The sequence below is a fragment of the Pseudophryne corroboree genome, chromosome 10 (genome assembly GCF_028390025.1).
Source record: "Pseudophryne corroboree isolate aPseCor3 chromosome 10, aPseCor3.hap2, whole genome shotgun sequence".
Classification (NCBI taxonomy): Eukaryota; Metazoa; Chordata; class Amphibia; order Anura; family Myobatrachidae; genus Pseudophryne; species Pseudophryne corroboree.
In genome coordinates, this window is record NC_086453.1 from 18,923,735 (window position 1) to 18,936,175 (window position 12,441).

Here is a 12,441-nt window from a genome sequence, read left to right on the forward strand (position 1 = left end):
GAGTACTCCAGTGCCCCCTATGGATTCAAAGAAAAGGATTTACCTGGTAAGTACCAAAATCCTATTTTCTTCCATCGCTGAATCAGGCAGTCTACACGAGAAGAGACTACACATACAACTTGTATTACACTCTGTATGATGTCTCCGGATTGCAGTCATACCAGCTGTCAGACACAGACCCAATAGGTGTCAGGTGGATGTGGCTAGGTGTAGTCACGTACACAGCGCCTCTGCCAGGTCCTACCACAAACACCGGCAGCCTCTGAGCAATGTGTCAGCTTTGCTGCGATAGATCTGTGTGTAGCGATCAGTCTCCCGTCTTCTGCTCTGTACTTGCTGCCGCTGACCAGACTTTCCTCCTGCCTCCTGAATAATGCAAGTCAGGCGTTCCACTGTAATGCAGATTTATTCTATCACCAGGATCACATACTGGGCACATAAGCCCCGTTTAGCACCCTAAAACAGCGCTGAAAACTACTCGGGTTTAGTCATAAAAACAACAGTGATACTTCACAAAAATAAAGGTAAAACATTAGAAATGCATAGTTTTAATTTATTTTAATAAAATGTTTTAAAAATTCAGTTCTAATAATATCCCCGAAGGAAGAAAAGGCAACTACAAGCATGATCCACAACGGTAACGGATAGCAAAGTAACCATGTGATAGCGGCAGGAAACAAGATAAAGGGGAAGGATCAGTAAAACCTAAATATAGCTGAGTTATAGGTCGGTGGAACGCGTGTAGCCCGCACATACCAGGCAGTGTAAATGGCGTCTTTCATGCAGATGCTACAATGTATGAGCACTGCAGGCAGAAATCATCATATGACAGGGACTTATTACCTATGCTTTAATGTGTGCCGCTCCCGTAATGTCTAGGTTGGAGGGATATAAAGTCGGCGGCTCTTGGCATTAACATGGAACTCTGCGCTAACAAGGTAGGTACTGTGAGTATTAGGCGGTTACCATCCTGCGTTCCAATCCAATCCTCATAAACTACAGCCACCAGACACATATCCTCGGGAGCGGTGACACATAGACATTACACAACACAACGCTCGGGGTCAGTCCTGTAGTAAGTGGTGGTGCTGGGACGGGACGGACTGGGGTCTCGGATCTTTACTGACGCTCGTAAATCTCCTTCAGGATCTTAATGCTCTGCGCGTATCGCTGCTGGTTACGGTAAGACGCGTCTTTCCACCTGTTAAGCACAAGAATAGGAAGTTTGTGTGTACAATGGCGATCGCACAGTCAACAACAAAACAGAGTATTAGTGAACGTTCCCGGGAGGTAACTAAACCACCATGGATAGATGAGACGGGAGCCTCGTGTGGTCTTATGCTGACGTATTAGTTATCCGGTAGTGCAACGGTCCCCAAACAGGGTTCCGTGGGTGGGCCAGTCTCAAAACCGAGCAAGGATTTACGGACGGATAACTCACATTGTATAAGCGCACAAGGTTCCACCAGAACTCCACCGCCAGCTGAATGCTGATGGTCCAGGTGCCTCATGAACCAGGAAAGTTTTGGAACCATCGCAGTAGTGATTACAAGTGTAATGTGTTGTGGTCGGGACGCGAGAGCACAGATTGGCCAATGGGGGTTATTCCGAGTTGTTCGCTAGCTGCTTTCGTTCGCTGCGATCAGGCAAAAAAAAAAGGCATTTCTTCGCATGCGGCGCAATGCGCATGCGCGGCGTACTATTACAACAAACGATGTAGTTTCACACAAGGTCTAGCAAAGCTTTTCAGTCGCACTGCTGGCCGCAGAGTGATTGACAGGAAGAGGGCGTTTCTGGGTGTGAACTGACCGTTTTCAGGGAGTGTTCAAAAAAACGCAGGTGTACCAGGAAAAACGCAGGCGTGGCTGGGCGAACGCAGGGCGTGTTCGTGACGTCAAATCAGGAACTGAACAGTCTGATGTGATCGCAAGCGCTGAGTAGGTCTGGAGCTACTCAAACTGCACAAAATTATTTTGTAGCCGCTCTGCGATCCTTTCGTTCGCACTTCTGCTAAGCTAAAATACACTCCCAGTGGGCGGCGGCATACCGTTTGCACGGCTGCTAAAAACAGCTAGCGAGCGATCAACTCGGAATGACCACCAATATCCACAGGCTCACCTCTGCCGGATCTTCTTCCATCGGTCCATATTCTGGTAGATAAGACTGGACATGCTAGGCAGCATATCGGCTGGCTGAAAGTGAAAGAGGAATTAATGAGTAACATAAATAATCGGATACCCCTGTACACGCTGCCGGCCTGGTTCTGAACACAAAGCGCCAGTAGCTGCCCCCACAATGTGTGTCAGGAATTGTTTAACGTGCTCAAACTCCTGGCAGAACCTCAAGGTCCCAGTGTCCCCCCCATAGCGTAGAAGGAAGAGAACAGAGCATGCACTTTGGTTTAAGCCCATGTTGTTGCTTTGTGGCTGCTCTTACGGCGTTGATATTGAGGGGCTCATCATCTCGAGGAAGAGGAGAAGGTATCCGCAGGTTTACTGGTTCTCCGGCTTCTGTTGACAGGCCCGGCACTGGGGGAGGCAGATGGTGCAGATTCTGAGAACTCCCGTTCACCACTTCACCCTGCAAATAGAAGAAAGGGAACAATAATTAAAAGTGGAGCAAAGCCCAGTGTTCCTTATTTCCTCTGTGGTTTATCAGGCAATAAGAGTCTGTAGGATTTGGCGCGTTTCACATCGGAATTTTAGCCAGTAAAGACCATGTTTAAAGGCTACCTGTGTAACAACACATACTTTATCTGACCTTGTCCATCCTGTTCTCCAAACCCCGCTCATATCTAGGAGATACTGTACCTCTTCTGATGGCGGCGGTGTTGGGGGCCGCTCAGCAACTTTGGCTCCCGGGGCGTTACGGAGCCAAGATCTGCACACAGGGTAAAGGGGTGTGTCTTCTGAGAACTGCGCCAGGTCAACGCTGCGGTCAAAGAGGCGAATGACAAAAGTGTCTGGCAGGGAGAGAAGTATTTAATGTCATTAGGATTTTTTATCTGCTATTATTATAAACAGTTTTTTTGTAGAACGCTTCCATACCGGGCAGTACAGCGCTATACTCTACGTCCCGGCACGACAACAGTTGTGTAGACAACAGTACAAAATGAATGTACGAAGAGCTAGAATGAAGACACTGGGAATAAGTGAGTGTCTGGCTATTTGCTCACCCATAATGAATTCGATTTTCATTGACCACGAGAGGTAAGTGTTGTCCCACAAATTAAATGAGAAAGCCACCAAAAAAAAGTTGCAGATGGAATTAGGAGAAAAGCAAAGATGCCTCCCCTACGAGCGACAGATCTGGCTGAGCCCCGCCATCTTTGTGTCTGTGCTGGGCTCTTGTCAATGTTTTCTTCTACTCAGGGCAGTTCCAGGCTTCGCGGGACCCGCTGAGCTGGAGGATCCGGCCGGCACAAGGGAGATTTTGCTGCACCTAATTCCACCCCCAAAACTGCATTATACGTTTTAGTAGGAATAATCATTTAAAATTGCTGCTGCTTAATATTACCTCCAGCGGGTTGGGTACAGAATCCGGGCGCTGAGAATGCCGCGGTCAGAAGACAGACGCCGGCATCCCGACAGCCACGATCCCGATAATTATAGGGTGAGTAGTCTAACCTTCTCCACTCCCTCCCCTTAACGCTCCTTTCCCACATCCTAACTCTAACCCCCCCCCCCCTGCAAAGCCTTACCCTAACCCCACCCGGCAGCCAAAACCTAACCTCCCCTCCTGCAACCTAACCCTCCTTTCCTGCAGCCTAACCCTAACTCTCCCGTCCTGCAGCCTAACCCTCCCCACAGACTAACCCTAACCCTCCCTCCTGCAGCCTAACCCTAACTCTCCCTTCCTGCAGCCTAACCCTCCCCGCAGCCAAACCCTAACCCTCCCTCCCCCAAGCCTAACCCTAACCCTCCCCGCAGCCTAACCCTAACCCTCCCTTCCCGCAGCCTAACCCTAACCCTCCCTCCAGACTAACCCTAACTCTCCCTTCCTGCAGCCTTACCCTCCCCGCAGCCTAACCCTATCCCTCCCTGCAGCCTAACCCTCCCCTCCCACAGCCTAACCCTAACCCTCCCTCCCCGCAGACTAACCCTAGCCCTCCCCTCCTGCAGCCTAACCCTAACTCTCCCCCCAGCCTAACCCTCCCTTCCCGCAGCCTAACCGTCCCTCCCACAGCCTAACCCTCCCTCCCCGCAGACTAACCCTAACCCTCCCCTCCTGCAGCTTAACCCTAACACTCCCTCCCCCCAGCCTAACCCTCCCTCCACACAGCCTAACCCTAACCCTCCCTCCCCCCAGCCTAACCCTCCCTTCCTGCAGCCTAACCCTCCCTCCCCCCAGCCTAACCCTCCCTTCCCCCAGCCTAACCCTCCCTTCCCACAGCCTAACCCTAACCCTCCCTCTCCCCAGCCTAACCCTCCCTTCCCGCAGCCTAACCCTCCCTCCCCCCAGCCTAACCCTCCCTTCCCGCAGCCTAACCCTCCCTCCCCCCAGCCTAACCCTCCCTTCCCCCAGCCTAACCCTCCCTCCCCCCAGCCTAACCCTCCCTTCCCCCAGCCTAACCCTCCCTTCCCGCAGCCTAACCCTCCCTTCATGCAGCCTAACCCTCCTTTCCCCCAGCCTAACCCTGCCTTCCCCCAGCCTAACCCTCCCTGCCCCTAGCTTAACCCTAACCCTCCCTTCCTGCAGCCTAACCCTAACCTACCCCTGATACTTATGTGCGGGATGTTGGATGTCGGTATTTCAGCATCTGTACTCTGACAGGTGTCGGTAGTCTTCCGCCAGAGTCCCGTCCGCCGGCATCCTGAGTGTCGGGATGCCAACTACATCCCCCTCCAGCCATGGTAGGGAGTATAGTAATAATAGTAGCGTAATATACTCTGCCGCTTTAATGTTACTGCCCCTGCGTCATGCAGACAGTCCATGGCCCACATGTAACAGCAACAGCGCAATTTCAGCAAGTTAGTTGCTAGATTTAAAGTGGCAATTCGTTTTTTAGGACAAACAGAACTTTTACATGTAACGGCTATCTCGCCAAAATTGTGCCGGTGACCACAAATCCCGTTTCTCATACAATTCAAGTGGGAGACACTGGAACCATGCGTCACCTCCAGGAGGCTTCAGTTATTACCCAGTCTCCTTTTATTACAGTTCTGCTCACAATTGCAACGCACAGCCGATTACGCTGGAGCTATATAAATAAGTGTTAATAAGTTAATGTGAATTTATATTGATGCAATCTCCTCTTGCTGAATCCCCATGTACCCTTGTCCCTATTTTATGACTCTAAGGTCGCTGGCCGTGCGCTTACTGGTTTTGGGAAGTCCGGATTCACTGATTCCATCCTCCTCCTTTCGTTTCTTGCGGCGGTGGTGGGAGAGGCGTACTGACGGCCTAGGGGGAGGGAACATTTATTCATACAGGCTAACAGGAACAACCAATAACTACGTAAATAAACTGTCACAGATGTGTAAATGAATAAACCTATGCGACAGCGTAGGTAGTTCTTAACCTCATATACACTATGCACCAAAAAGCAAAGTGATGCATAAACGTCAACTATAGAAGAGGCTGGTCCGGGTTTTTACACAGCAGCATGTCCCACCGTGCTTGGAACACACAAACCAATGGGAGAAACATATATATATATATATGTATATGTATATATATATATATATATATATATATATATATATATATAATAAGAATTTACTTACCGATAATTCTATTTCTCGTAGTCCGTAGTGGATGCTGGGGACTCCGTCAGGACCATGGGGAATAGCGGCTCCGCAGGAGACAGGGCACAAAAATAAAGCTTTAGGATTAGGTGGTGTGTACTGGCTCCTCCCCCTATGACCCTCCTCCAAGCCTCAGTTAGGATACTGTGCCCGGACGAGCGTACACAATAAGGAAGGATTTTGAATCCCGGGTAAGACTCATACCAGCCACACCAATCACACCGTATAACTTGTGATCTGAACCCAGTTAACAGTATGACAAACGTAGGAGCCTCTGAACAGACGGCTCACAACAAATAACAACCCGATTTTTTTGTAACAATAACTATGTACAAGTATTGCAGACAATCCGCACTTGGGATGGGCGCCCAGCATCCACTACGGACTACGAGAAATAGAATTATCGGTAAGTAAATTCTTATTTTCTCTAACGTCCTAAGTGGATGCAGGGGACTCCGTCAGGACCATGGGGATTATACCAAAGCTCCCAAACGGGCGGGAGAGTGCGGATGACTCTGCAGCACCGAATGAGAGAACTCAAGGTCCTCCTCAGCCAGGGTATCAAATTTGTAGAATTTTGCAAACGTGTTTGCCCCTGACCAAGTAGCAGCTCGGCAGAGTTGTAATGCCGAGACTCCCCGGGCAGCCGCCCAGGATGAGCCCACTTTCCTTGTGGAATGGGCCTTGACAGATTTAGGTTGTGGCAAGCCTGCCACAGAATGTGCAAGTTGAATTGTGCTACAAATCCAACGAGCAATCGTCTGCTTAGAAGCAGGAGCACCCATCTTGTTGGGTGCATACAATATAAGCAGTGAGTCAGACTTTCTGACTCCCGCCGTTCTTGAAATATATATTTTCAATGCCCGGACCATGTCCAACAACTTGGAATCCTCCAACTCGTTAGTAGCCGCAGGCACCACAATAGGCTGGTTCAGGTGAAACGCTGACACCACCTTAGGCAGAAAATGAGGACGCGTCCGCAGTTCTGCCCTGTCCGTATGGAAAATCAGATATGGGCTCTTATATGATAAAGCCGCCAATTCTGATACTCTCCTGGCTGAAGCCAGGGCCAGTAGCATGGTTACTTTCCATGTAAGATACTTCAGCTCCACCGATTTGAGCGGCTCAAACCAATGGGATTTGAGAAAATCCAAGACTACATTAAGATCCCACGGTGCCACTGGGGGCACAACCGGGGGCTGTATATGTAGTACTCCTTTTACAAAAATCTGGACTTCAGGAACTGAAGCCAATTCTTTCTGGAAGAAAATCGACAGGGCCGAAATTTGAACCTTAATGGACCCCAATTTGAGGCCCATAGACAATCCTGTTTGCAGGAAATGTAGGAATCGACCCAGTTGAAATTCCTCCGTGGGGGCCTTCCTGGCCTCACACCACGCAACATATTTTCTCCAAATGCGGTGATAATGTTGTGCAGTCACCTCCTTCCTGGCTTTTACCAGTGTAGGAATGACCTCTTCCGGAATGCCTTTTTCCTTTAGAATTCGGCGTTCAACCGCCATGCCGTCAAACGCAGCCGCGGTAAGTCTTGGAATAGACACGGTCCCTGCTGAAGCAGGTCCCGTCTTAGAGGTAGAGGCCACGGATCCTCCGTGAGCATCTCTTGAAGTTCCGGGTACCAAGTTCTTCTTGGCCAATCCGGAGCCACTAGTATCGTTCTTACTCCCTTTTGCCGTATAATTCTCAGTACTTTTGGTATGAGAGGCAGAGGAGGGAACACATACACTGACTGGAACACCCACGGTGTTACCAGAGCGTCCACAGCTATTGCCTGAGGATCTCTTGACCTGGCGCAATACCTGTCCAGTTTTTTGTTGAGGCGGGACGCCATCATATCCACCATTGGTTTTTCCCAACGGTTCACAATCATGTGGAAGACTTCTGGATGAAGTCCCCACTCTCCCGGGTGTAGATCGTGTCTGCTGAGGAAGTCTGCTTCCCAGTTGTCCACTCCCGGAATGAATACTGCTGACAGTGCTATCACATGATCTTCCGCCCAGCGAAGAATCCTTGCAGCTTCTGCCATTGCTGTCCTGCTTCTTGTGCCGCCCTGTCTGTTTACGTGGGCGACTGCCGTGATGTTGTCCGACTGGATCAACACCGGCTGACCCTGAAGCAGGGGTTTTGCCAGACTTAGAGCATTGTAAATCGCTCTTAGCTCCAGTATATTTATGTGAAGAGACATCTCCAGGCTTGACCATACTCCCTGGAAGTTTCTTCCTTGTGTGACCGCTCCCCAGCCTCTCAGACTGGCATCCATGGTCACCAGGACCCAGTCCTGTATGCCGAATCTGCGGCCCTCTAACAGATGAGCACTCTGCAACCACCACAGAAGAGACACCCTTGTCCGTGGCGATAAGGTTATCCGCTGATGCATCTGCAGATGCGATCCGGACCATTTGTCCAGCAGATCCCACTGAAAAGTTCGTGCGTGGAATCTGCCGAATGGAATCGCTTCGTAAGAAGCCACCATCTTTCCCAGGACTCTTGTGCATTGATGCACAGACACTGTCCCTGGTTTTAGGAGGTTCCTGACAAGTTCGGATAACTCCCTGGCTTTCTCCTCCCGAAGAAACACCTTTTTCTGAACCGTGTCCAGAATCATTCCCAGGAACAGCAGAGGTGTTGTCGGGGTCAACTGAGATTTTGGAAAATTCAGAATCCACCCGTGTTGTTGCAGCACTACTTGGGTTAGTGCTACTCCGTCCTCCAGCTGTTCTCTGGACCTTGCCCTTATCAGATCGTCCAAGTAAGGGATAATTAATACGCCTCTTCTTCGCAGAAGAATCATCATTTCGGCCATTACCTTGGTAAAGACCCGAGGTGCCGTGGACAATCCAAACGGCAGCGTCTGAAACTGATAATGACAGTTTTGCACCACGAACCTGAGGTACCCTTGATGTGAAGGGCAAATTGGGACATGCAGGTAAGCATCCTTTATGTCCAGGGACACCATAAAGTCCCCTTCTTCCAGATTCGCTATCACTGCTCTGAGTGACTCCATCTTGAACTTGAATTTTTGTATGTACAGGTTCAAAGATTTCAGATTTAGAATAGGTCTTACCGAGCCGTCCGGCTTCGGTACCACAAATAGCGTGGAGTAATACCCCTTTCCCTGTTGTAGGAGGGGTACCTTGACTATCACCTGCTGAGAAAACAGCTTGTGAATGGCTTCCAATACCGTCGCCCTGTCTGAGGGAGACGTTGGCAAAGCAGACTTTAGGAACCGGCGAGGGGGAGACTTCTCGAATTCCAACCTGTAACCCTGAGATACTACCTGCAGAATCCAGGGGTCCACCTGTGAGCAAGCCCACTGTGCGCTGAAATTCTTGAGTCGACCCCCCACCGTTCCTGAGTCCGCTTGTAAGGCCCCAGCGTCATGCTGAGGGCTTTGCAGAACCCTGGGAGGGCTTCTGTTCCTGGGCAGGGGCTGCTTGCTGCCCTCTCTTACCCCTTCCTCTGCCCCGAGGCAGATATGACTGTCCTTTTGTCCGCTTGTTCTTATAGGAACGAAAGGACTGCGGCTGAAAAGACGGTGTCTTTTTCTGTTGGGAGGGGGTCTGAGGTAAAAAAGTGGATTTTCCGGCAGTTGCCGTGGCCACCAGATCAGATAGACCGACGCCAAATAATTCCTCCCCTTTATACGGCAATACTTCCATATGTCGTTTGGAATCCGCATCACCTGACCACTGTCGCGTCCATAAACTCCTTCTGGCAGATATGGACATCGCATTTACTCTCGATGCCAGAGTGCAAATATCTCTCTGCGCATCTCGCATATAAAGGAAAGCATCCTTTAATTGCTCTATAGTCAATAAAATACTGTCCCTATCCAGGGTATCAATATTTTCAGTCAGGGAATCCAACCAGACGACCCCAGCACTGCACATCCAGGCTGAGGCGATGGCCGGTCGCAGTATAACACCAGTATGTGTGTATATACTTTTTAGGGTAGTTTCCAGTCTCCTATCCGCTGGATCCTTGAGGGCGGCCGTATCAGGAGACGGTAACGCCACTTGTTTTGATAAGCGTGTGAGCGCCTTATCCACCCTAGGGGGTGTTTCCCAGCGCGCCCTAACCTCTGGCGGGAAAGGGTATAATGCTAATAACTTTTTTGAAATTAGCATTTTTCTATCTGGGTTAACCCACGCTTCATCACATACATCATTTAATTCCTCTGATTCAGGAAAAACTACAGGTAGTTTTTTCACCCCCCACATAATACCCCTTTTTGTGGTACTTGCAGTATCAGAGATATGCAAAGCCTCCTTCATTGCCGTGATCATATAACGTGTGGCCCTACTTGAAAATACGTTTGTTTCATCACCGTCGACACTAGATTCAGTGTCTGTGTCTGTGTTGACCGACTGAGGTAAAGGGCGCTTTACAGCCCCTGACGGTGTCTGAGACGCCTGGGCAGGTACTAACTGGTTTGCCGGCCGTCTCATGTCGTCAACTGATTTTTGTAATGTGCTGACATTATCACGTAATTCCATAAACAAAGCCATCCATTCCGGTGTCGACTCCCTGGGGGGTGACATCACCATTATCGGCAATTGCTCTGCCTCCACGCCAACATCGTCCTCATACATGTCGACACACACGTACCGACACACAGCAGACACACAGGGAATGCTCTTATCGAAGACAGGACCCCACTAGCCCTTTGGGGAGACAGAGGGAGAGTTTGCCAGCACACACCCAAGCGCTATAATATATATGGGAACAACCTTATATAAGTGTTGTTCCTTATAGCAGCTTAAATATATCCAATATATCGCCAAAAAATGCCCCCCCTCTCTGTTTTACCCTGTTTCTGTAGTGCAGTGCAGGGGAGAGTCCTGGGAGCCTTCCTCACAGCGGAGCTGAGCAGGAAAATGGCGCTGTGTGCTGAGGAGAATAAGCCCCGCCCCCTATTTCGGCGGGCTTTCCTCCCGTAGATTTAGATAACTGGCATGGGTTAAATACATACATATAGCCTTAATGGCTATATGTGATGTATTCTTTTGCCTTAAGGTATTAAAATATTGCTGCCCAGGGCGCCCCCAGCAGCGCCCTGCACCCTCCGTGACCGCTTGGTGTGAAGTGTGTGACAACAATGGCGCACAGCTGCAGTGCTGTGCGCTACCTTCATGAAGACTGAAGAGCCTTCTGCCGCCTGTTTCCGGACCTTCAATCTTCAGCATCTGTAAGGGGGGTCGGCGGCGCGGCTCCGGGACGAACCCCAGGGTGAGACCTGTGTTCCGACTCCCTCTGGAGCTAATGGTGTCCAGTAGCCTAAGAATCCAATCCATCCTGCACGCAGGTGAGTTGAAATTCTCTCCCCTAAGTCCCTCGATGCAGTGAGCCTGTTGCCAGCAGGACTCACTGAAAATAAAAAACCTAAAAAACTTTTTCTAAGCAGCTCTTTAAGAGAGCCACCTAGATTGCACCCTGCTCGGACGGGCACAAAAACCTAACTGAGGCTTGGAGGAGGGTCATAGGGGGAGGAGCCAGTACACACCACCTAATCCTAAAGCTTTATTTTTGTGCCCTGTCTCCTGCGGAGCCGCTATTCCCCATGGTCCTGACGGAGTCCCCAGCATCCACTTAGGACGTTAGAGAAATATATATATATTAATATTGACCATCAACATGTATTAAAGCAATTAACATCCCTTTTTTTCTCCAGTCTCTGCATACATATACCGATATAGCAGTATATGGCCACCTCTATGGTGACAGTATTACTGTGGCTTTTATTAAATAACATAGCGTATTGTCTTCTCACATACTGGCAGGACTAGCTGCTGGTGTGTGTACTGTGTCCTGCGGTCTGGGAACAGTGGAGGGGAACTTGCGCATGAGATATTGCTTATTTTGCACACTGGGGCCGGCCAGGATTGATCACGTGACACATCAGCACTAGGCCGATACTTAATGAGACATGCCGAGATCAGCAGAGGGCGGAGCTTTCTGTCCTACACGCCGGCTATGCGTTATTGCGTCCTGCTTGGCCTGGATAAGCGACAAAGCAGCTTTAGTGGCGCCTTATGTGCCCTAATAATACATCTATGTTCAATATGGGGACATTCTCAAAAAGTGAACCCTAAGTGGAATTTACAAAGCTTGTTTTATCCAAGTAGAGTTTTGTTCAAGTGTATTAATCCTTATTACCTATCCCGTGCGCACATATGCTCGGACCTCGGAACACGGGTGAATGTGGTGCAAACCGCTGTACTAATGGAGACTGATTCGCTTTCCACTACGTGCAGCGTTACGTCCCTTCTATTCTACATTATGTATATGAGTAAATGGGCAGAACTGCTCCCATTATGTGCTATGGCTAGTGTGACACACCCCATACGCATACCTTACCGGTCATACCGCAGCGCTCTAGGAAGAGGAAGGAAAACCAATAATTACCGTTTGCCGGCAGCAGATGGAGAGGAGTCCCTGGAAGAAAAAGAGGAACGTCACGTAACTGCAGTTTACATTTAACAATATTTAGAGATCTGGTTTTACCTGGAAGCATCGCCCACTGCGGAATTGTGGTTTTCTTCTTACACCAGACTGCTATATACAGTACACCCAGGGACAGAGAGAGCTGGGACGGCTCCTAGGGGTGGCCTGCAGGGGTGGGGTGAGCTACAGACGTGTCTGGGAGACTATATACAGTACACCCTGGGACAGG

General features: G+C 49.7%; 1 protein-coding gene across 2 annotated transcripts in view; it reads right to left on the reverse strand.

Annotated features, from left to right (window-relative positions):
- Positions 1 to 532: 532 nt before the first annotated feature.
- Positions 533 to 12,441, reverse strand: part of LIN37 (lin-37 DREAM MuvB core complex component) — a 33,986-nt gene continuing 22,077 nt past the window's right edge. For both annotated transcript variants that reach the window (XM_063942192.1, XM_063942191.1), the window contains exons 6-11: positions 12,174 to 12,203; positions 5,321 to 5,403; positions 2,811 to 2,962; positions 2,437 to 2,580; positions 2,119 to 2,192; positions 533 to 1,201 (exon numbers count right to left, since the gene is read on the reverse strand). In XM_063942192.1, the coding sequence (XP_063798262.1) occupies positions 1,120 to 1,201; positions 2,119 to 2,192; positions 2,437 to 2,580; positions 2,811 to 2,962; positions 5,321 to 5,403; positions 12,174 to 12,203 (565 nt within the window). In that variant the 3' untranslated portion in view covers positions 533 to 1,119. The remainder of the gene's footprint in view (positions 1,202 to 2,118; positions 2,193 to 2,436; positions 2,581 to 2,810; positions 2,963 to 5,320; positions 5,404 to 12,173; positions 12,204 to 12,441) is intronic.